Source organism: Pelmatolapia mariae, linkage group LG22 (genome assembly GCF_036321145.2).
Source record: "Pelmatolapia mariae isolate MD_Pm_ZW linkage group LG22, Pm_UMD_F_2, whole genome shotgun sequence".
Taxonomy (NCBI): Eukaryota; Metazoa; Chordata; class Actinopteri; order Cichliformes; family Cichlidae; genus Pelmatolapia; species Pelmatolapia mariae.
In genome coordinates this window covers 26,462,948-26,487,007 of record NC_086245.2, presented here as the reverse complement: position 1 = coordinate 26,487,007, position 24,060 = coordinate 26,462,948, and the positions used below count along the sequence as shown (strand labels likewise).

The 24,060-nt window shown below is 41.2% G+C and overlaps 2 protein-coding genes across 2 annotated transcripts; one reads left to right on the top strand and one right to left on the bottom strand.

Moving 5' to 3' along the window:
• Positions 1–33: 33 nt before the first annotated feature.
• On the bottom strand, positions 34–11,677 carry nsun2 (NOP2/Sun RNA methyltransferase 2). The gene is made up of 19 exons (XM_065471233.1): positions 11,456–11,677; positions 10,866–11,023; positions 10,552–10,656; positions 10,367–10,472; positions 10,166–10,237; positions 9,443–9,527; positions 9,140–9,332; positions 8,513–8,587; positions 8,220–8,350; positions 6,549–6,622; positions 6,334–6,464; positions 5,707–5,803; positions 5,328–5,545; positions 5,078–5,170; positions 4,857–4,992; positions 2,334–2,414; positions 1,718–1,856; positions 983–1,022; positions 34–874 (listed from the first exon to the last, which is right to left on the bottom strand). Exons 1-19 carry the CDS (start codon positions 11,519–11,521, stop codon positions 547–549), a joined length of 2,328 nt encoding a protein of 775 aa, XP_065327305.1. The 5' UTR covers positions 11,522–11,677; the 3' UTR covers positions 34–546.
• A 2,085-nt stretch (positions 11,678–13,762) lies between these two features.
• On the top strand, positions 13,763–22,821 carry srd5a1 (steroid-5-alpha-reductase, alpha polypeptide 1 (3-oxo-5 alpha-steroid delta 4-dehydrogenase alpha 1)). The gene is made up of 5 exons (XM_065469900.1): positions 13,763–14,194; positions 14,424–14,590; positions 16,767–16,868; positions 20,306–20,456; positions 20,599–22,821. Exons 1-5 carry the CDS (start codon positions 13,884–13,886, stop codon positions 20,663–20,665), a joined length of 798 nt encoding a protein of 265 aa, XP_065325972.1. The 5' UTR covers positions 13,763–13,883; the 3' UTR covers positions 20,666–22,821.
• Positions 22,822–24,060: the final 1,239 nt, after the last annotated feature.

The window sequence follows — 24,060 nt, the reverse complement described above, 5'->3', positions numbered from 1 at the left end:
TGCAAGAGTTTATCTAATATCCAACCTTCACCATCTACTTACTTCTAATCAATCCCTTCTAAAGCACCCTTTTACAGTTCAGCAGGGCCCGCATTAATCTTAAAGTGAAATCACTTGACTAGTGACACAGTGAACCGTTTAAGCATTTAATCAGCTTTGTACTTCTGCTTAATTACAGGTGTAAAAAATAAAACAGCAATTAATAGAAACCTCCTGAAATGTGAGCAATTGAATGAAATCTGATGGATCTGTTCCACTTATCAGTGGAATATATTTGTTAAAATGCAAAAACAAAAAAAGTTAATAAAATAATATAAGCCATTTAACTAAAATGCTGACTCCTAGAGAGGCTCCAATAAATGAAAAATCCCATGGGAGTGCATCTCTGGGAGGGAATCCTTGTGCACTGGCAGTGTGGTGAGCAGAGGAACCCGTAGCGGTGCGTTACCCTCCTGTACCACGGCGTGTGGTTGTGGACCTGGTCAACAGCTCTTAAAGCTCCGATACGTCAGTCAGTCCTTTCTCATTACAATCGCCTTCACATTCTCAACTACTGGTCTCTTTGTCACCACAGTCGGTCTTTGATTCTGATGATCCATTTTTATTGCTGTTCTCCAAATCCAGCTCCGTCTCTTTGTCTGCTGCTCTTTCCTCTTCCTGCTCTTCGTCCTTCTCTGCCGCATCCTCTGCTTCCTCCTTTCCGTCCTTTTCTCCATGACTCCGTTTCTGCCCGAGGCCCTGTTTGTCTCTGAAGACCTCCACACCTAACATTCGGAGGTAATGAAACCTCTCGTTGCGGGGGACGAATGCTCGGATGGATGTCTTTCCCCTCCAGCCACACAGCTGGATGGGACACTGAGGTTCCCCCGGGTTACTGAAAAATAAAGGACGATGGTGGGTCGCACAATTTAACCAAACAAAAAACAGGCTGTCACTTCAAAATGCACACATCAGAAACACTAAAAACATGTTACAAGCTTACTTTAGGTTTGGGATGTACTTCAGCACAATGCTTCCCATTCCTGTGGAGAGGAAACTAAAGTTATACAGGAAGTAGAAAGTGATACAACCTACCGTGACGTAAGCACATACGGCAGGAAAACGTACATAAAATATGACCACTGACAGGTGACATGAGTAACACTGTGGGTGGGTGGGTGGGATATATTAGAGAGGAAGTGGGCATTTGGTCAAAGTTGATCTGTGAAAATATTTTTTTGCTGAGAATTACAGATTCCATTTTCACTTTCATTTGTTGTCACTTATCTGCTGCTTCCTAACTTACATCATTTCTATTGGGAAGAAAAAAAAAATTTACATCATAAAAATCATACTTAGTAAAGGTCGGCAGTAAAACTCAGTTGTGAACTCTAACTACAACAGGGTCAAAATGAACCAGTGAATCACTGTTTTCCTGCTGGTGTCGCCTCCTGAATCAGAGCATGGATGGGATTCTGCTTGCTGCAAAAAAAAAAAAAAAAAAAAAAAAAATAGCACGACCCTAAAACTTCAGCCACGCCGAGTGACTTAAAATGTGTCGAGGAACAAAAATAACTGCGTTCTCAGAGTGATCCGACCCACCCAAACTGAATGTCCCGTGATTTAATACGCTGACGCCATAAATGTATATTTAAGGCAATTTAAAGACCAGTGTGCACCCTGGATATATTTTCCCCGAACACACACAGTTGGAGAGCATATCTATATTTGACTGTACCAATTTTCTGGGCCTGTGCATGCGCTTCATCCTCCAGCTTGCTGAGGTAGGGGTTCTCCTGGGTCAGCAGCACTTTGATGTCCTCCACACTCACCCTAATGATCCTGGAGCGTATATATGGCTGCAGAGTGTAAATACCCTGGTAGGACAGAAAGTACATGTGGCTGACAATCGGCACAAAGAAACTCTTTCCAGTTACACGCAGCATATAAAATGAATTCATTATCAACTCGTTTGAGTGTGAAATCGGCCGTCTGGCTCACTTGTTATTCGGCTACAGCTCTGCGTTGGCCACAGTAAAGACAGCAGGAAGGATTTCTTGCATATTTGAACATTAAATTAAATGTATTATAACCTCAAAGTATATTTAAGTTGATAAAATAATAGAACTATAAAGTTTTTGTGCATCACGTCACTGATGAATAAGTGAACAGTCTCCAAATCATGCAGCTTTTAGTCAAGATGGTAGCCAAAGAACAAATGGAAACACAGATTTATATACAGGACTGAACTGTGTGACTGCCTGAAAACTCTCCTGTGTGTGTGTGTGTGTGTGTGTGTGTGTGTGTGTGTGTGTGTGTGTGTGTGTGTGTGTGTGTGTGTGTGTGTGTGTTACCTCCTGAGCCAGTCTAAAGGCACAGCCAAACTCCTCTCCTTCGCTATTGCGAGACCACACCTTCACCCCTGTGTTTATGACCTGAGAGACAAAAAAACAGAGCGTAATGAACCACGTCTATATAAAAACACCACACTGAAATAAACAGAAAAAAAGAGACAGGTTATTTAAATTCCAATCAGTGACTAATCATGTTTCTTGTAGCTTTCCTGGTGATGCAATTGTAATTACACTGAACTCTCTTCCTCCAGGCAACGACTGTACAAGACATCGGCACACAGCCCAGCCGGTCTCTGGTGTCCCAGCAGGTGTGGGAGCAACTGTGTCAGTGATTTGCATAGTAAGAACTCTACCACACACATGCTCTTCTTTTTATAAGGGAACTAAAGTCAATTTAATGAGACTACTAAGGTAAAGGTGATCCGCAAGGCTTCAATCATCAGGCCTAGAGACTGGTCGGCAACCCCTTTGCAACTGATTGACGAGTGGTTGCTGGAGGTCGCAAAGATGCTGGTGCACCAAAAACCTCATCATTGCTTTGATCACTAGCAGATTGCTGCTGTCACCTGTAGTTTGCATGGAAGACGCCAACTTGTATGCAAACACTCATGTTTTACTCTCAGAGCTGACGTGAAACTTGAACAAAATCAAACTGGAAACAGAGAATGTTCTACAAAATCTACTGGCAACCTCCTACCAACCAAAGCAATCACAGTGTGGTTTCCGGTGCAGCACTTTATACCTCGTTGCGACCAATTTCACACTAGTGACTGCCAGCAGTCTTCTGCAACCACTTGCCAACCTGCTGGAGAATGCACTTTTCCCTAGTTACAGGTGGTTGCCAGTCTCTAGGCTTGTTTCACCAAGGTGCAATCAGCGCTCAGGTTTTCCTGTGGTGCTGTTTACACGTCAGGATTATTTTGGTGTGAGCTGAACGTTATTAGAGATGCCTGCTGTTGAAATATCTGCCTTCTCTTGAACATAATGGAGCCAGAGGCCTGTATAGTAAAGCAAGGCTGTGAAGGTGATTCACCTCTTAGCGGGATATATCACGACCGTAACTTATGTTGCAGCCCTCTTATCTGGAACATAACCTGCTTCAGAGCACATTATGTTCCAGATAAGAGGTCTGCAAGTACAAAATAACCATCTACTCCCTAATCGGTCCTCTAGAAAATAGTCCCCTTATTCCTGGAAGACTCCTCAGACTTCTGTGTACAGTGAGCCTAAAAGCCTTAGTCTAAAGACCCGATGCCAACACAGGTCCTTAAGACTTGTAATTATTGACTTTATATAGAATTTGAAAATCTAAGCCTACTTACCAATTAGAAACATGTTCTGATTTTTTTTTTTTAATTTCTCAGACCATTTAGCGCCCGCTGAAAGAATGAGGCTGAATTTCTTTCAGCTGGTCTTACACACCATTACAATGCACTGAGCATCTCATTAACTCAGTGGAATACACAGCTGTAATTTTAGTCAGATACTTTGTGTCTTAATGATTGTGCTCTGAAATCTTTACATACACTTTTTCTTTTGTTGCCAGATTTAATTCCTGGTTTTAAACAGATACTTTATAATCATGCTTTTCTAGTTTTACTGACCACTCAAAGCCTTAAGTATACAAACACTAATACATGCTTTTAAAATGAAATAAGCCTACAGATTATGCATGTTTTTTTCTTACCACACATACACAAATGGCCTGGTATTTATACAGTGCTTTTTTCTTTTCTTTTTTTAATCTTCCGTCACTACACTGTGGACCATATTCATCCATTTTTATCCATCACATACACACCAACACACCTGGATATCTGAATGACAGCAATCTGGGTTTCAGCATCTTGTCCAACAACATCTAACCCGGCCTTCACGAGACACATTGACACGGCAATCAACAGACACCCTCCGCATTTTTCACTGGTCATATACTGCACTACATGACAGGTTAGGTGAAGGCACTCAACACCACACACTGACTGTCATTTACTCCCACTATGTCAATGAGAAAGCAGACGTTTCTGCCCACGATGGCTCCTGAACTGAGCAACTCGTAACACATTTAAATGGATAAACAGGACAACAAACCAGAGGAAAGATATGAAAATTAAGATCTTGAGGTTTCCTGTTCCTTTAAGACAAAGTGACTAAAAATTGAGAAACAACAAACACCGGGGAGAACAAAGAGCCCGAGTCCCCACAATGCCACCTGTGCAGGTCCTGCAGGGTGGAGGACCAGAGGGATTTGGGAAAGGAGAGGCTCCCATCTGTTTAAGCTGCTTCCCTCACACAGAGACAAACACACACAAAGAAAGGAAAAATAACAACAACACAACCAACCAAACAGATGAATCAATGCAAAGCCCATAAATCAGCACTTAGGTAAACATAATGCTTCTTCATCCAGAGGATCGATACTCGATACACTGTCTCCCTAACCCTAACTGATTATGGATTGGCTGTATAAATTTTCAAAATCACAGAAATGTTTCATCTTCATTATCAAACACATGTGCCTACCTTCATGCGTTCGCTGTTATTGAGCAGGACATTACGGAGCTCTTTGGACACCATGTACAAGTTCCTCTTCTTGCCCTCATGGGTCCGAGTCAGGACGTTGAGTTTGGGGAAGTCGGGAGACAGATCATAGAAAGACCTAGAGGAAAACAGGAAACATGTATTTATGCTGCAGAAAAATGTTGAAAACACCTATTTTACATTGAAGACAAGGGTGCACTTACTGTATGGTGGTGAAGACGGGGTCATCATCACTTAAGAACACAAAGGGGTCTTCTTTATATCCAAACAGCCTCATCTTCTTTGAGGGTGGAGGCCTGAAAAAGGACAGATACAAAATGTTTACTTACATTTTAAAGAGCTTGTTTGTGGGTCCAAAACTGCTTTTGGTTTTTTTGGGTTTTTATCTGTATTTATAACCAGTTAAGAGTCATAAGTTTCCATTTATTAGTTCATGAGCTCAGTGCGACTCACCCACACATCCCCTCTGGTTTAGCACCGGCATCCTGACCCACAGAAGCTCCTTCGGGCGTCTCATCTGCCTCCTTGTCCACTTTTTCCTCTTGGCTGTTCCCCTCCACCTTCTCAGTGGAACCTTCAGGGGGGAGATGTGGAGTGTCTCCTGGTGATGGAGCCTCCTTGGAGCTGCCGGTTTGGGCAGCTGAGCTCGACAGCTTGGAGTCTTTCCTCAGCTGGAGATGGAAGAGGAGGAGAGTGAACGGACAAAGAAGAAACAGAGGAAGCTCCAGGTGTGGTTAATAACCTGACCAGGTGGGCGAGGTTAGGTGAGGTGAGGCACGTGGGGTGGGGGGCAGAAGGGGGGCATCGTGTGTGAGTGTTTAAGATGAAGTACCTTAGGATATCTTTTGTTCCAAGGCATCGGGGCTTTCTTCACCAGCACAGCCACAAAGAAACCTCCAGTGTTCTGGTGATGTGGCAGAATCCTCATACTGCCATAAAACACACACACACAGAAAAAAATTAATTAAAAAATAAATAAATTAAAGCTTGGGGTTTGATAGAGCCCCCTACTGTGAAGACAGCATGTGGGAAAAGAAAAAGCGCCTTAATCAACATGTGACAACAGCTCCCTCTGCTGCCAATATCAAGTCAGTGTGAGCACTGACGCTTAAACATGACATCATCCTCCGTAACGTGAGGTTGGCAGGTGCACTTGGGTGCGTGTGCATCTACTGCACACTGGATGTAAGTTCAAAAAGCACAGTTTACGGTGGTGAGAGGTGACGGTGTAGGATGCTCTCTACTGTACTCCCTGATTTCACAATTCTGTAAAATGAAATTCTGTATTTTAACGATTCTTGAAAGAAATCAGCCAAAACAAAGCAGGCTAACAGAAACGTTGTCATGCCAAGATTGAACACTTTAATAAGCTATTTCACACTATTTTTAAGAGAACACCTTCAATTCTACAATGCATTAGCATGGACCTGCATCTGTTTGTCTGGGACTGCTCACTTACCATCTCTCCAGATGAAAGTTTGCCAGTTTCTCTGGGTCTTTTTGCGGGAACATGGTGGGTCGGATCTGCGTATGACGACTACTCGGGACCTCGGACCAGTCCGTGTACCACTGGCCTTCTTTAGTCATCAGCTACAAAGAAACAGAAACAGTCTGGATACAGATCTACAATTCAAAAGTAACGACTGGCATAAAAAAATAAATAAAATACAGTACCTTCCAGGAAGTGACCCCAGGCATCCACTTCAGCCCCGGCAGGTCAGCTGAGCAGTCAGCCAACTCCAACGCTCCTAGTAACATGAAGCAAGAGAGCAGCCAGTCTTTATAAGATATGACATTTACACATAACTTTCGTAAAACACAAAGTGAAATATTTAGCCTGTTGAAAAATTGAAGAGTTGAGGTGTAGCTGCTGACACTGACAGATCACTTCCTGTGGATCTGACATGCATGAACTTTAGGGAATGTCCACGCTCATGTATCATCTCAGGTTATGACAACATAATTATATATTACCATGTCCAACACACAACTGAATGCAAGGTATCCTGTCATGCATGTCAGACTGAATGCAAGAGAAAAACGGTGGTTTGATTACAGACTGTATATAAATGATGGACAAGCCACAGTGAAAAATTTGGTTTGTGAAGACGCATCTGGAGCTGGAGTTTGCCACTAAACCATCCCATCTTGGTGTTTGGATGGAGATGATCTGACTATTAACTGCTCTTACAGTAGCAACCACAGATGCCACCAGAACTGATATCTCAAACGGCCACTTGTCAATAACAAGGTAAACATAGTCTAAATGATCCCCTGCTCTTAATCTAAATTTGTCAAAGTCAAAGTGAACTTTCTCATCTCTGCTATATACAGTACAGTATATAGAGAGCCGAGACGACGAGGCTTCAGCTCCATTCAGTGGAAAAGAACAATAAATATAGGAAGAGTAAGAATAAATATATACTTTAAGACTAAGATAAGGAGAGTAAATATACACTTTGAGGTAAAAAGGCTTAATAACAGTCTAAAATTTACAACTTAAATTTAAAGTGACCTTGAAGTGGTTTAAAATGACCAACATAGCAGCTTTACAGTTTACAGTATGAATAAATAAAAGAATTCCTCGGTCGGGAAACCAAACAAAACATCTACGCCGTAGGGAAAAAAAAACCCACTGAATTTTGCTGGAGCGCTATCAGCCGCTGCCTGCTCATGGCACCGCCGGAAGTACCATTTGACTTTAATTTACAAGATTCGGTTTAGAGAAGGAAATTTAAAAAAAAAAAAAAGGGGGCACACTGGATTTACAAAAATGAAAAATGTGCCACCTTAAACTTGGTCAAAATTGTCAATGCTTTCTAATATTTAAGGAAATCTTAGAGATAACTTTGCAAGAAGGACTGTAGTCTAAATCTGACATCTGTATGTGAGCGGCTGACTTGGGTTTCAGTGTCTAAACACAATTTACGATGAATATTTGTCAATTTTTCTGTCACAAACTTAAGTACAAGTCATTGAGCCTCATTTACTAAAAGTGTGCATACAAATGTCTGTATCCACCCAATTTATATCATCACTAATTTCTCTGCTTCACCTGGATGTAAACGTGTTTCCTTAGTATGCAGATAGTATGCAAATTGTATGAAGATCTACAAGGTTCTTGTTTCATATCGATTCAGATTTTGTGTACAAACTCATTTTGTGTCCACAGTAAGAACGATTACACACAAATATTAGTAAATGAAGCCATTGTTTTATTATCAAACCCTGCTCCACAGCAACAGGAGTTAAAAGTAAAAAGCAGAGTGTATGAAACAGCTAAAACATTAATATGAATGCTGACCTCTTATTGTGTGACCCAGAATGTGTGTGTGTGTTTGTTACCTTCACTTTTCTCCAGCAGTGCTGCTATGACAGCCTCGTCCTCTATGGGGTTGAGTGAACAGGTGGAGTAGACCATCCTCCCTCCCACAGCCAGCTGTTCCACACCGCGCACAGCGATACGCAGCTGGAGCCTGGTGAAAACACACGTGTGCGCTCTGTAATCCTGCCAACGTTTTAAATTAAGACCAAAAACGACACACTCCATTCCCTTGCTGTTTAGTCAATTTGGTGTACCACACGACTGCATTCCTGTGTTGTAGCTTAGGTGTGAGCGTGCACTCTCCTCCACTCACCCGTGGAGATGCAGGCTGTTGCTAGTCGTCCATTTCTTCCACACGTCTATGTTCTTCCTCATGGTGCCATCCCCACTGCAGAGCACAGAGCAGCAACAGTCAGAACACCCACCTCGTTTTGGCCCGAGGCGATGAAACTTCCACGGAGCCTTTTTTCAACTTGTCATGGGGCAAATAAAATGTCTGCGAAGCACAAACTGCCTGCTTCTGTCTTCATTACTGCTTTTCCTCCCCTCCACTCCTCACCCCTCCCTATGTTGTCTTTGGCAGGAGACTCCTGGCTTCAGCACTACAGCTGCCCAAACTCAGGCAGCATTTGCAAACCGAGGCAGTTCTGCTTTGGCCACAAAATGATGCTAAATTTCGAGAGATGAAAGATGTGGACAAATGTTTTACCACCCTACTGAAACCTGAAGGTCGCAAAGACACTAACAGCAACGTATGAGGACGGTGCATTTGATGGAGAGTGTGGTACGTCATCTACATCTGCCTCATAAAATCTCCTCTCCTGTCAAACACCCACACACAAATCAGAGCTTACTGATCATATTTTCACTGTTTTAGCAGCTTCATAACCCCAACTCTCTGCATGAGCGATGCAGACATGTAGCGGATACGTCTGCTGACCTGCAGGGCACATCACACAGGATGCGGTCATAGAAAAGGACGTCCTTCTTGCCATTGGAGTTGATCTCCAGGGTGGGGATGCAGGAGGCGTCGTGGTTCACCACCATGATACAGGGGCTGTTGAGCCGCTTGGCCTGGTGCACAAGCAAGTAGCACCGCTTATTGTCCACGTCATTTGCAATGACAAAGCCCTCTGAAAGGTGGAGATCAGGTTTGAACTTATATACACTATTAATGCAAGAGAATCTTGGGGTTTTTTGCAATTTAAAGAAACAAAACATGGATTTCTTCCAGTTTTCCTACCTGGAAACGGCACATCCATGTCAGCATGAAGCATCTCGATCAGCTGGGCTGTCTTCGACCCTGGAGCTGCACACATGTCCAGGATCTGCAAAGAAACTATCTTTTTAAACTTTGATGCCACTTTATTGTTACCAACACAGACTCCTGTGGGAGGACAATACATTCACGGTCGCTGAAGGACATTTGGCAGAGTGTAGTCTCTGCTAAACAGTTGTTCCTGTCCTGCGTTTTTCCATCTGACTGGCTCCCTAGCAAAACTGCTTTTGTGGCAGAACTCAACACAGACTTCAGCTGCCTCGTCCCACAGAGGAACCGACTCCAACTCAGTTGTCTTGCAGTTCTGCTGGTAACAGTCGCCCTTCTACTCTGGAGATCCCCTGTGAGCAAGAGGACCACTGTGACCAGAACCCGGAGTGGGTGGAGAACTGGTTCGTGTGCCGACACACTGAGCTAATCCAGACTGTGGAACAGGGACAGAACAGCTAGATCTGACTGAGGGTGAGAAATAGCTAACTATATTGCTCAGTTATCGTAACACAAATTAACTGGGATATAAAATATTTGTCGGGAATAAACTCATAAGGGCCTAAGATTTTATTTATGAAACCATGTTCATCTGATTTATGCACATACCCCTCACCAGCACAGGGGGTAAATTTGCACACGAGTTTAAAACAGAGAAAAAGTTCAATTGCATTAAGTATAATAGAACTGTGCTTTTACCTTGTGATGGGGCTCAATCTTCAGAAGTAGAGGAGGGATCATGCTGACAGCTTCTTGTCGGCTGATGTTGCCCTGTGAGGACAAACAAAAGGAATGTCAGTCTCTCCACTTCTTTACCAACTTCCTGACATGTTTTGGGTTTTTTTTAACCCCCTTCCACTGGTAACACAAATGTGATCTTTGGGATTGTGACTGACTCACCGACTCGGTCTCGCTGACCAAAAACTGGTGGAACTTCTCCAGCAGGGGAGACTTCCTTATGATCTTCCTGCTCATGTTGGTGTGCCAGGCCTGCTCATCAGGGTACCTGAAGAGGACAATCCACAATCTGGTTTTAATTTGAATCAGTGCATCTTTTTAGTCTTGGGGAAAACATGATATATTACCAGCTGAGAGGCTGCGGAGCTTCGATCTTCTGACCATCGATTTCCAGCTCCTGAATATCCTTGAAATATTTTTCCTTCAGACAATGAAGGATCTCCTTGGCATGGCTGGAAAAGGAAATTGGTAGCATTTACCTTAGGGATCTAATATTTCTCCTTATAAATGTAATTAATGATTAAGCATTTTCACTTTGTAATTAAAAGTGGAATTTCCATGAAAAACTTCAGAACAACCTACAAAGGTGCACATACGTTCCAATGACAACCTCCTACATGGCGTTAAGCATGAGCCCAAGTTGTAGATCTGTCCAGCTCACCTCTTGTATCCAGTGATGCGGATGGTTGCTGGCAGAGGTTCCCTCATTGCTTCCATGAACTGTTCAAACTCCCCCTCAGGTACCAGACCTAGCTCCTTATAGTAGTTCTCAAACAGCTTGTTCTCCTTGATAATGTCAGCATACCCAGCTCCCCAACCCTGGGACAAACAAATATGTTCATGCAAACTAACAGGAGACAAAATTGCTACACTGAATGTCGTTTGATAAAATCAAATTTAAACTTTACTTGCTTATAATTATGAGTAACAGCCTGAACAACATACAATACGATCTGTTACATTTAACTGTGGTGTCGTGCTGAATTTGGCCTATAGACAAGCTGTTCACATATATAAAGATATACAGATCTTTGTTCAAAAGGGAAAAAAAGGAAAATGGTGGTCACACATGGCTTTGAAAACAGCACGGTAACCAGCAGCAGTTTATACCTGCTACTTTCAGTAAAGGTAACAGATATAAATTACCCCTGCAGTCGCTTCCTTTCTGCAGTTACTTTATTTAAACGTTCATGTGCGGCGTGGCTAAACACAAACACTAGCTAGTTTGTCTGGAGCAGGAGTTTTACTTACAGCGGTGTCTCTGTTGTCCCTGCCAGCATTCTGGTTTTTCTGCCGCTGTCTGCTTCTTTTCCCCATGTTGGAATAGCAGACAACTCTGGAGAAAAGTCTGCGGAACAACGTGGTGACTGGACGCGAGCAAAACAGAGCTGTTGCTCAGCTAAAGTGTAAACGTGCAAGGAGCATGAAGATGGACAGGCTGTGTATCCACGGAACGTGCTGCTCTGACGCACGTGAATGAGGACCCCCTTGAGGTGGCCGCAAAATCTGCCTGAAAGAAAGCAGAAACGCTTCAACGAGCCGGTCTGCACTTTTCTGAAATATTATTATTACAAAAATAAAGTTTAAATTGTTTACGTGAAACTTTACAACCATAAAAACTGAGTTATATAAAATATATTGTTCTAATTTCTTGTTTACTATATAACTACATTCCAGCTTGAATGACGATGACCGAATTTGTATAAATGTATGTTTTTCTAAATTAATGCCATTAAAGTAAGTTATGCAAATTAAATAACTAATATTTATTGTCGAAACTACACACTTCACTTTTTTACACATTATTTAGAAAGTGTCCCAACTCGTTTTTTAAAATATATTCGTAATATGTGCCATTGTGGGATTTTATGCTAATCATTGTCTATGAAAATAACAAAGAATCCCTTAACATACATGCGTTCGTTATTTGGCCCTGAATGTTACATTAATCTTACATCATCAAATTTCTGTTTTAAAAAATAATAATAATAATAATAATAACAACAACAACAACAACAACAACAACAACAATAATAATAATAATAATAATAATAATAATAACCAGTGATCCTACAGAATCAGGAGTTGATCAACCAAACGGGCCCCTAAAAGGTCCTATATTATGAATCATCATACTGCCTAGTAACCACCCAACAACCCGTTAAATTGACCTATTTTAGCAATTATGCACTTTTTGCACCTTAAAATGTTGCATCTTTTTTATTTCATCACAGCAATTTTATACACACAAAACACTAGTTAAACATATTCTCTTCACGTTGCATGGCAACCAGCAAGCAAAGAGGTAAAATGATCTGTTTTTCTTTTCTTTTTTTTATCCACCAACAACCCCCTATGAAAGCATCCTATTCTTTTATTTTCATAACAATAACATGTCATTTATATGGACAAACGCTGTATTAAACATAATATTATTGCCTAGCAACCACCTAGCAATGACTCATTTTTTGCATTAAGCCACCTACATCTTATGAAAGCATCGTTTCATTATAACTTCATGGCCGACAGCATGAAGCACTATACTAGCAGTTTGCCAAACATATGTTAGGAATTCTTTTTGGCCTATAAGGGGCTGCATAATATACTTTAACCGCTGACATCTTATCATCTTAGATATGCAGACACATAACAGACACAAATCTGTTACTATTATTGTTATGATATCGTTTGGTCCTTTGGCCTTTCTTCTCTCACACTTTCACGGCCATCATCTTCACCAACCAGCAGGCGAAGATGATGGCCGTGTCCCCAGGTTTAACACTTCATGTTAATTCTAAAATGTAGTAAGTGTGTTAACATGAGTGAAAACACAGCCACTCTTTGTGAAAAATATTGATGAACTGAAAATGCTTGTATTCTATATGAAATTTTTTTTGTCTCTTTTTTGTGTGTGTTTATATGTTAACAGCAATGAAAAGTTAAAAAAAAGTTTTTATATAGCAGTATTAAAGTGACCGTAGAAGTTGCTGTTTTCCACATTATAGTTCAATTTTGAGAAAGAGTCATTAAGAAATATAGACTAACCATTTGTCATTAAAACTGAACGGTAGTGGCAGCCTGCAAAGAAGAAAAATATAAAAATGTAGCATAACCCTGGCTTGAAGTAAATAACACAAAGTCACGTTAACCCAGCAGAAAGTTATTACCCAAGAGATGGGTTAAATAGGCAACCTCATCTGGGAAGTGCTGTGATTACAACAATAAACTGCAGCAACAATTTGCGTATGTTAAACCGAGAGATGTTTAACCGAGCTGAGTTTTGCACAAAACAGTCGATATAAATGTTAATGTATAAATTTGGCAAGTAGGGGATGAGGAGTAGGTATAAGCATTTTCATACACGAACAGCCGGCTCTCCGGCTGGGTTATGACCTCGCGAGAGTTTAGTCTGACGACTTTATGAACTCAGAAACCTATCACAGCAGGAGTCTCCACCGGATCCAATCTAACGTGCTGGTGCAAAGACCGAGCGCTTTCATTGGCTGAAAGGATCGGTTGCGTAATCGTTCAAGAACTCTTAATTGGTCCGAATCGGTCGCGAGCGTGTGCGCTGTCCAGGCTCTTGTCTGCGTTCTGGACTACAAGCTAGGGAAGAACCGGTATGTATAGTTAGCTAATTGTGAACGTTTTAGTTTTAAATATTAGCCCTCAGGTCGAAATGGACGCTCTCCTCTCCCTGCTCTTCTCCTCGGAGGAAGAGGAGCTGTACATGTTGGACCGCATGGCTTACCTCATGTTTTTAATGGCAGCCTGCACTTTTATTACTTTGCTGTTTGAAAATGTTCCTTACGGGCGGTATGCTACAAGCAAGTATGGATTTCCAGTTAACGCCAGGTTCGCCTGGTTCGTCCAGGAGCTGCCAGCCTTGCTGCTCCCTTTGTGTCTGCTACTCCGGACATCTTCTTCTAAGACGTCTTTACTATCTAATCAGCTCCTCATTGCCATGTATTTCTTTCACTATGTCCAGAGGTAAGTAACCGTGGGCAGTCACGTTTATTTATTTATGCAGTGTTATAAGCAGGCTTTCGCAAGGAGCATTGCGTAAGTACCCCTTCAACTGGGCAAACAAACGCCTGATTGATTATGCAACTCAGATACAGGAGATGTCAAAATGTGCACAGATGAATACATTTCAGTATAAACATGCCATTACTCAAACTAATGTGTTCTTGTTGTGTTTTTTCTTCTTCTTCTGCAGAGCCTGCATTTATCCATTTTTAATCAGAGGAGGGAAAGCGACACCGTTCGCTTCATTCGCCCTGGCCTTTGTGTTCTGCTGCTATAATGGCTTCATGCAGATCAGGTACCTGAGCCATTATGCTGAGTACCCAGCATCCTGGGTTACACATCCATGCTTCCTCATTGGTAGGTGTCCTGTTCCCCCACTGTTTGCAACAGGAATGTGAATTATTTTGTTGTGTGCAGAAGTTAAAATGTTGTAGTGAGTGTAATTAGTACTTTATACGTGTACATAGGGATGGGAATTGATAAGAATTGAGCTAATATCCATATCACTTATCAATTCCATCCCTTATTCATTCTCTTACCGATTCTCACTGGATCTTCTTTGAGAGTCACCCCCATCGCTAAGCAGCATATCAAAGACATTAAATTCATGCAAATTAATTGCATGTTGTCTGGTCAAATGTTTGTCCATGTTGGAGGCATTTCCCCCTCTTTGTTGTGATCAGTGTTGGGGTCGTTACTCAAAAAAAGTAATTCTCACACATATTACAAATAAAACATTTATTAAAAGTAATGCAGTGCGTTGATTAATTACTCCCAGGATTCAGTAATCTGTCTGAAGCAGAATCAGAATACTTTATTAATCCCTAAGGAAAATTCTGTATTTATTTAAGTAAAAAGTAAAGGACATAGAAATAAATAAGAAAAAAACATGTTACATTACTTTCATGTTACTCTGTAAAATGACCCGTAACACATTGTTTCATAATTACCATTTAACAATATAAACCTGTAAGCTATAGTTTCACACACCAACAAAAATCCCTATCCTAATGAGGACACACATCTTTCTCTTGGTATTGCACAAAACAAAGATAAAAACCAACACAGTGACTTCAAAGTGATCTCCACTGTGATTTTACTGTAGAAACAGAGACTGCAACCTGACTGCTCATCAGTTTGTTACCGGTTGAAGTTCAAGGTCTGGTTGATGGGCTGGCGTCGGCATTCACTCAGCTTTCACTGTGGTTCTTGGCTAGCCAAGCGTCCTGGATGTAGTTTCCACTTTACAATTGCACTCTCATCCTCTTGTGCAATAAAAAATAACCACGTTGTAGACTGCACCAGTTGGATTACATAGTATCAGTTTTAAGTACAGCTTGACAATAACGGATACATGGATGCTACATATGTAATACTAATTTTTTCAAACTTATTCGAAACTTGCAGTGAATGCGAGGCTCTGCTGATTGCATAGTCCTCTACATGCACTGTGCTGAAAACTGTCCAGGAGAGCATCTGCTGGACAATTTTCAAAAACCCATATAAAGCAACGTATACACATGTGGCAGTATATCTGGGATAAGTCCAGCCATGTATCTAGCCACCCATTTTCTGCTGCTTATCTGGGTCATGGAGGCAGCAGCCTAAGCAGACGAGCTAAGGCCTCACTCACCCCTTCTTCCAGCTCATCTGGGAAGACTGGAGACATTACTGAGCCCAAAAAAATCTGTGTTATCTAGTAGAATGGTTACGAGCTGTTCTGTTTATTTATGAAAAAGAAACGCCGGTATACACTGGGAGCCCAGATGTTCTAGTTTTACATGTTGAATGCCCATGTGGGCATTCCATGTGATCTGTGGGTATCAGGTGATTCGTCCACATGTATTTGAGTTTTTCTAAGTGAGTGAGAAAGATGTTATGTATAGTTTTTGACGTTTGTACACACAGAAAGGTTTTTGAAAGGTGAAATTATCAGATTTGTCAGTGGGGCGGCTGCATGCCAAATAACCCCAGGTTCAGTCATCAACTCATCAACGAGACTCCAAGATAGCCTTTTTCCATTAGTACCTACTATTAGACAACTCGTCCCTGACCTGTTGTGGGCACTTTGGCCTTTTTCTGGCTGAGAACCACAGCCTGAGTGTGAGCTATTTTTGAAGAGTTAGGAAATGATAGATGTGGGTGAATGTTTGGAGAGCTGTACCTCACAGATGACAGTGACTACGCAGAGTTTAATAAGTTCGCCAGTTTGTGCACATTGTCTAAAGCATCATGTATGTATATATGTATTTTATTTATAACAACAGTTTCTCAACGCAGTTTTTCTTTTCTTTCTTCTTTTAAAACCTTCCCTTTTGTCCTGTTACAGCTGGGAAAATATAGGCTGTATGTGACCCTAAGTTGGATTAGCAGGAAAACTTAAAATATGATATTTTAAGGTTACTTTCGGAAGGAAACCAGGAGTATTCATCAAAATGTGGAAATGCTAAAAGAAAAAGAAATGCAAAGCTTTGCTCTCTGGCTTTTTGTCAGTACAGTCACTTGCTGAAACAGCTTTTGCTTTTGTCTCCAGGCTCGGTACTGTGGTTCGTCGGCTGGTTTATAAATGTACAATCTGACCACATCCTTAGGAACCTGAGAAAGCCCGGAGAGACTGGTTACAAGGTTCCCAAAGGTAAGGGCTTCAGTCAGACTCTGACATTTTATTTAGACTTGGGATTTTAAACTCATTTTAATCTCCAGTGGGTCAAACCAGTGAAACTCCCCTTTCTGTCAGCGTAAAGGAGTTTAGATACACATTTTGTCCCTGAGATAACTTCATAAGAAGAAGTGGTGTCGTTTCAAGGTTGTCTCAGTTCTTCTACCTGTTCTAGAAATGCTGCTGTGTTGAAGAAATAATCTGTCAGCACTACTCAAGCTCAGCTCAAGTTGTAAGAAATAAATTTTTAAAATTACATAAGGTTTGTCACCCAGACTGTCCTGTAATTGTACAGCAGAAAGTTTTGTTAATTCACAATAAAATAGCATTTTAAAAATTGTGGACTTATTGTTAAAAAAACAACCAAAAAAGTGTAGCGTCTGTGTTGAGGGGAAAAAAATATGAAAATACAGTTCAAAATGTATGCACTCCTTCATATTGTCCAAAACTGTCCATTGGGCCTAATTGGAGTCTGTGCCGGGCTGATTCTGGGTCCCAGGCCTAATGTTTGACAACTTTGATTTAGACTATTTCATTTTCTGTTCAGATGAAATTCAACAGCAGGTGTCCAGTAATTAAGGATGAGTCATTTCTGTGTGTGTAGTCTTGTTTAAGTTTTTGCATACTCAACCTAAAGTAAGCAATGCAACATTTTTGTTAGTAATTTGATCATTAAATGATGAAAGAAAACAATATATAATGAAATCATTTCATCAGGTTTTCATTGTACTCTGTAAAGTAAGCTATAAAGAATGGGGTAATGTAATTTCTATCAGTCCTGGGCAAACTGTACATTGATTATGCTGGTAAACATTTATTTATTTATTTATTTATGTATTTATTTATTTATTTAAGAGCTTAACTCAGAACACTGTCACATCAAGTTTACCTTTTATACGTTGTGTATGCATGTAAAAACTGGCATATACATACAGAATGTAGAGGGGGAAACTGATCAAATTGCTTACGTGTTTGTGAAACAGCTAGTTTCAGGCAGAGGAGTAACTGAGGGGCCATACTAAGATTAGTATAAAATAAATAAGCATGGTTTCCAATAAAGCTATTCTAGCAAATTCCAAAAATAAAAGTATACAGCTGGAAATAAGCATAAAATACTTTCATGAAATTCTGAGACAGGGCCTTCTTCAATTTTAGGATACAGTCCTTCCTTGTAAACGGTGCCGTTTTTACATTGTGGTGCTACTTATTCTTAGGTTTAGACTCTGAATGTTTTTGTTGCAGCACACGTGATGAGTGAGAAGGAAGTCACAAAACCTGCAATCACATAATGGCCCTTGACACTGCGGTCTCTGTGTGCTAGATGCTAATTTTCCAGTGTGGTCTCATGATTATACAGATCACACTGTAAGCAGAATCACAGGTTGTCACTAGCTGTCTTTGCCTGGGCCTCTGTGAGCTCTTACATTACTGTATAAACAGCTCTTGCTGCACATCCTCTAATACGGTCCAACTTGTAGGACTTTTAGTGTGTTTGCTTTCACTGACACAAACATGGAAATCTTTTAAACCACACAGAGTTGACAGTAATTGTTGGACAGTTAGCCAGGCGTACAGTGGAAGATGTGTATTATGTGTGTAAATGTGAAACCCTCACTTATTCAGTATTCAGGCTGTGTACATAATTCATCTTTATGAAGTGTTCATGTTATTTGAGACTAATGTGCTTTCAGATTGATGTATTTATAGTATTTGTTTACATTTTTAACATTGGAATTTTTTAAGCACAGAAGGATCAGTTGACAACACTACATAAACAAAAAAAATCACATTTCACACGGGATTTCTGAAACAAGCTGTTGGTGCTTTCACTTATTACTTTCAAGTCTCATTGAATATAACATGTTCATTTTGTAAACGACTGCCCCAGTTGGTTAGAAGGGAGGCTTAAATGCAGAGCATGCCTCAGGGTGGGTCAACCATGTGACTGAAAAGTCCCTAATGTAAGAACATATGATGACCTTTGGTTTCTCAGTCAGAGTTGCTGCTTGATCTGTGACAGACCAAGTTGCCAACAGCCAATATATTCTGCACGGCTCTTCACTAACCACGATAAAGAGGCTGCAAAGGAGAAAACTGTTCACTTGTCATTCTGCAGCTTTTTGCCATTCACTCTGCAGCTCGTCACCTCCCTCAGCTCCTCAGGCCTGATTCAGCTACTCTGATCTGGATTTCACTCTTTACTTTCTACAGACTCGACTCTGTTTAGTTCAGCTATGGTTCCCTCGCTGCTCTACACAGCAACTCGTCTAATTCTCCACACATCTGTCATCCAACGCCCTGGATAAGAATTCCATCCCAGATCCATTCAAACCCTGTGATAATTACTAATCTTTTATCTAACGACAGTGCCTTATATATTTAGCTATCTAGCTAGATCTGGGTCATGCTATACAGCCTTCATGTTGTTAGGCAATCAGGACTGCAGCATTTAACACTGAGGGTCAAAATGATGGTTGGTGGTTCTCGGTACAAATGGTCGATAAATGTTTGGTTTGTTTGGTTATTTTTGGGAGGGGAATGCAACACATCAACATTCTCTGATCATTAAACCCATTTTAGGAAGAGTTCGCTGTGCAGCCCGCCCCAGCTTGGCTAAAACAGACCTAACAACTGAAACATGAGTGGTTTTATGTTTTGTTTTTTGTTTTTTTTAAGTGTGTGTGACCTTTTACTGCATTTAACTGGCTGAGCACTGTATGAGATGTGACATGTAAGGAGGGGGTTGGGTAAACAAGGCATTGGCTCACATCCAAATTCCTTTTGCAAAACAGCCTGTAAGGTGGGTACACTGAATCAAACTGTTTTCTCTGAAAAATCCAAACCATAAGTTGGCTTCTACCTCTGTTAAATAAATCTGTAATCATAACGGGTTCACAAAGTGAGCGGCTCCCCTGACTGGGAGCGTAGTCACAACAAAAGCACCTTGAACCTGAACTTGCACTGAACCTGTTGAAACAATCCTTCCCTGAACCTTAAAGAAAATAAAGCAGAGAAGGCGAGGTGCGAGGAAGCTGTGAGCCTTGTTGCTCCAGATCAACCTACAGGCACGTCTGGAATCCCCTCAGCCAAGAATCTGCTATTTTCACATAAAGGGTAGCAGCACTGCTGAGCGCATAGCCTGCAGTCACATACTGAGTGCTCAGCCATGTATGTGTGGTATGAAGCCAGCTCTGTGAATGCCCTTTGCATTTTGTAACTGCATGTTGCCTCCAAATAAGATTCACAGGCAGTGGAAATGTCACCACTTCTTCAGCTTAGTATCAAATTGTATTCTGCAAAAAGTCACTGGATTTTATTTCCCTCAACATTAAAATGTTTGGGTTATTTTTGCATCAGTGAGCACATCAAAGGAGAAACCCACCTGCTCTAATGTCGCTGTCTTCCGCCCACAGGCGGCATGTTTGAGTACGTGTCTGGGGCCAACTTCTTGGGCGAGATAACAGAGTGGGCTGGCTTCGCTCTGGCTGGTCACTCTGTTCACAGTGCAGCCTTCGCCATCTTTACCGCAGTGGTCCTCGCTAGCAGAGCTGTGGCCCACCACAAGTAAGAACAAAAACAGGCAGCGTTCTCACACTGGTTATTCAATTTTCCTGGAGTGTGCACACTGTACATTTAAAAAAAAAAATAAAATAAAATTCAGAATTAACACAGGAAAATTTCTTGTTCCTTTGTTCTTGCTCTGCAGATGGTACCTTGCCAAGTTTGAGGACTACCCTAAAAGCAGGAAGGCGTTGATTCCCTTTCTGTTCTAGAAAACTGGACACCTTGAAAGGTAATGTGTTCTCCTGCAACGGCAAAGAACATTCCCGTGATCATTTGCCTAATTTAGAAATTCTCTAATGTTGCAACAAACCTTGAACACAGCTTATTTTTTTCCACTGAAAACAAGCTCACTCTAGGTGTGAAGAAGCGATAGTTAAAAGTCACCATCTCAGAAAGGTTTTTATCATTTCTGTTACATTGGTAATAACATCACAAAGCACCAAGGAACCTCAACAAGCATGGACTGAATGTGCTGGAAGTGTTGCATTTGCAGGAGAGGCGGCATTCAGCTCTCCTCCAGAGGAAATAAAGGTTGTGAATGGAGTAGCTCCATGGTAATATATGGGATTTATGACACTCTACAGCAGCAGTAAACAGCTTTAAGACTCTCCTCCTGCTCTGCATATTCTCCCAGTTGGAACATAAAGTTGGAAATGCAAAGCAGACATTTAAAATGGTCATTTTATCCTCAAGATTCAGCTGTTGCAAATCTTTTTAACGTCGATTCGCATCAAATAGATGAGTTCTGAATTAAGTAGAACGTGTTTTCTACTGGATTTTGCTCTGGGTGTCATCTACTGACCTCGTCATCTCAAAGTCCTGAAAGAGAAGCAACTTTGTGAATGTAACTGCATATCTGGACTTAAAAAGACCGAGACTTGCATCAGGCCTGTCCCCCACTCATGGACTGCGGGGACAGAGAATGGAGATCAAGCACAGGCGTCAATAAGTCACCCATGCCTGAAATTAGAAAATAAGAGTTGCCCCAAAACATGCCCCATGCTGGGAGTTTCTCAGAGAGATGGTGAAGAAGTGGAGAAGAAATTAGAGAAAAATATTGGCCAGGTGAAAGCAGGAGGACAACGCGTGCTGAATGAATAAAGCTGTGCGAGATGTGTTTTTGAAGGGAAGAACTGGAAGTAAAGACAGGAACAGGAAATATTGAACTTGTCTCTTTCGCTCCATTACTGTTTCATTTTTGTTACTGTGAGTCATAATCTTGTCAGTGTAAGTTAAGACTTTTCTTAAATCATGTCATGGTTTGTTGGTACTCAGAATTTCATGTGCCCTTTTTTGGGTGGGTTTTAAAAATTACTTTTTATTCAAAAGAAGTACAGTTATCTTTAAAGTTTGCTCACTCATTTCCTGATGAAGTAATTTTCCTGTCACAACTGAGGTCATGTCTTTAGGAATTTTATAAAGGGATTTTTACACTTTGTCACCAATAAATACTTTGACTGCTGCGTCTGCGTGTGATGATAAATGATGGCTGCTTTGCAGAGTGACATCCTTCATGCCCCCACCTTCTCTCTCTTTTTTCCAGGGTGTTTTTTCTAGTTGTGCATCCTCTGTCTGGGCTCCTTGTAATTGCATCACTATATTACACAGACACTATTTACAACTGAGCGTGCCATTTGCCTGTAATGCCATTCATCTTCATGCACTGTGTAATGGCTTGTTGGTCCCAAACTTTGACACACAGGCCTTGGATACAAGTAATATTTAATATACGCATGCTATATAATTTAATGTAACGTGGAAAAGCAACTATGCAGCATTAACAACCTTCAGCCTTTAAGACTGTTGCATGCAAACAAACACACATATCTGTGCTAGAAAAGTAAAATAACAAGCCACTGCTGCATGTTCTGCCCGTCTTGCAAGCCATAGACTGTATATAAAAGATGGACACAGCTTTCCGATGTGAAAAGTGAAGCCAGCCTGGAAGTCTACTTTCAAGATTTATTGAAAACAATAAGCTGTTCATTTTGTAAACTGTGGACCCAATAAGAGGGAAAAAAGGATAAAGCATGAAATGTTTATGACTGGATCAACCTTGTGATTGACAAGTCTCTATTGTATGAGTGACCATTAGAAGCTACAGTGAAAATGACGAAGGGTTCAAAACAGTCAAGTCCAGCTGATAAGTTAGCGATCCACCCTCTTCTTCAAATATGGCCACTGCTGGCTATAAAAGGGGGAAAACCAACATGGCAACATGGACTCCTAAGCCAGCCGGTAATGTAATAGCTGCTTTGGTTATTTATTTGTTTATTTATGGCTCCAGTCTTGCCTCCCACAGATAGGACTAGACTTTGTACAGGTTCTCACAAGACAAAATATTATGTCAAAGTCTGAAATTAAAGGAAATGTGAAGTCCTAGTCTTAGATTTTGTGTATAATTTCTGTATAACAGTGCAGGTGAACTTTGTAATATAAAGTTTCTGTTTTATGTTGAATTATTTAACATTTTAACTTTAACAGAAATATTCAGTTTATTGTCATGCGTGAAGAAAAAAAGCATACTTGGTGTTGCACTGATTTCTGCCCTGACATAACTAGCAGTATGATATCTTGGTCTTCCTTTGTGTTTCTTAAAATCCCTTGGTTATGATTTTGTAAATGGTGCAGGATCCCTCCTTTGCACCCAGAATGCAGGCGATGGACAGCAGTTTGAAGATGTTCTCTTTAGCTGTAGATGGCGCATATTAACACACCTACACCTCCTAGGTTTGAACTCTTTTAACCCCCCCATCTTGCATTCAGGTGGTACAGTTTGGACTGTAGTTTCAGACCACAGACTGCATATAAAGTCGATGGCCCAGATTTGCAGTTTTGAACCTGCTCTGCGGTTAGGTGATAATCAGTGGGTTCATTCTAATGATGTCCTTGTTATTACTGTACCTAACTGCACAGTGGGGGCAACGCACCACAGGCAATATGCTCACATGTAGAAACAGTGTAATGGCTGCTGACATTGTAAGCGCAGCTTCCCACTAATGTGGGTTAAATATCTGGAACATACTGCAGCCTCATTACTATTCAAGCCACATGCAGCCTCAGACAACTGCCTGCTTCCTTAATATTATCTCCTATTACCGTTATGCCTGTGAGCATATTGGTGGCTTCTCCAGCTTCTCCTGTGTTGTTGTTTCTGTGCGTGTGTGTTTGTGTGTTCGTGTGCATCTTTTAGGCGTCTGTCAGCTACGGTCCAGTCGTCACCAATGTTGTAATCCCATAAAAGCTGACAATGAGGCAAACCAGCCTTGAAACGACACGCACGCTGAGACATAGTCGGTGTCGGTGCTCGGCTCGAGCTGAGTCTGTGACATGAGAGATGAGAGGAATAACCTATTCAGTGTGCTTTGTCAGTGCCCGTGTTTCATGCAGTGTAAAATGGAAAAGATAGGAAGAAGAGATTGGATTTCTGCAGGCGTACAGTGGGAGTAAGCATCTGTGTGTGTGCCCGAGTGTGTTTTATGGCGAGCTGCATATCCTAGCCGACACATAGTTTGCTCTAGGGGGGAGTTTCTTTGGCTATGTCACATGCTGCACGTGAGTAGCAGAGGTTGGGGGCAGGCATTATGCAAGATACTCTTTAAAA

Coding starts and splice junctions, on each gene's coding strand:
- nsun2 (XM_065471233.1), bottom strand. CDS start 11,521: ATGGGGAAAAGAAGCAGACAGCGGCAGAAAAACCAGAATGCTGGCAGG. Junction 10,238..10,366: donor TGGTCAGCGAGACCGAGTCG/GTGAGTCAGTCA, acceptor TTGTCCTCACAG/GGCAACATCAGCCGACAAGA. Junction 6,623..8,219: donor ACTGCTGGAGAAAAGTGAAG/GTAACAAACACA, acceptor TCATGTTACTAG/GAGCGTTGGAGTTGGCTGAC.
- srd5a1 (XM_065469900.1), top strand. CDS start 13,884: ATGGACGCTCTCCTCTCCCTGCTCTTCTCCTCGGAGGAAGAGGAGCTG. Junction 14,591..16,766: donor ACATCCATGCTTCCTCATTG/GTAGGTGTCCTG, acceptor TTTTGTCTCCAG/GCTCGGTACTGTGGTTCGTC. Junction 20,457..20,598: donor AGAGCTGTGGCCCACCACAA/GTAAGAACAAAA, acceptor CTTGCTCTGCAG/ATGGTACCTTGCCAAGTTTG.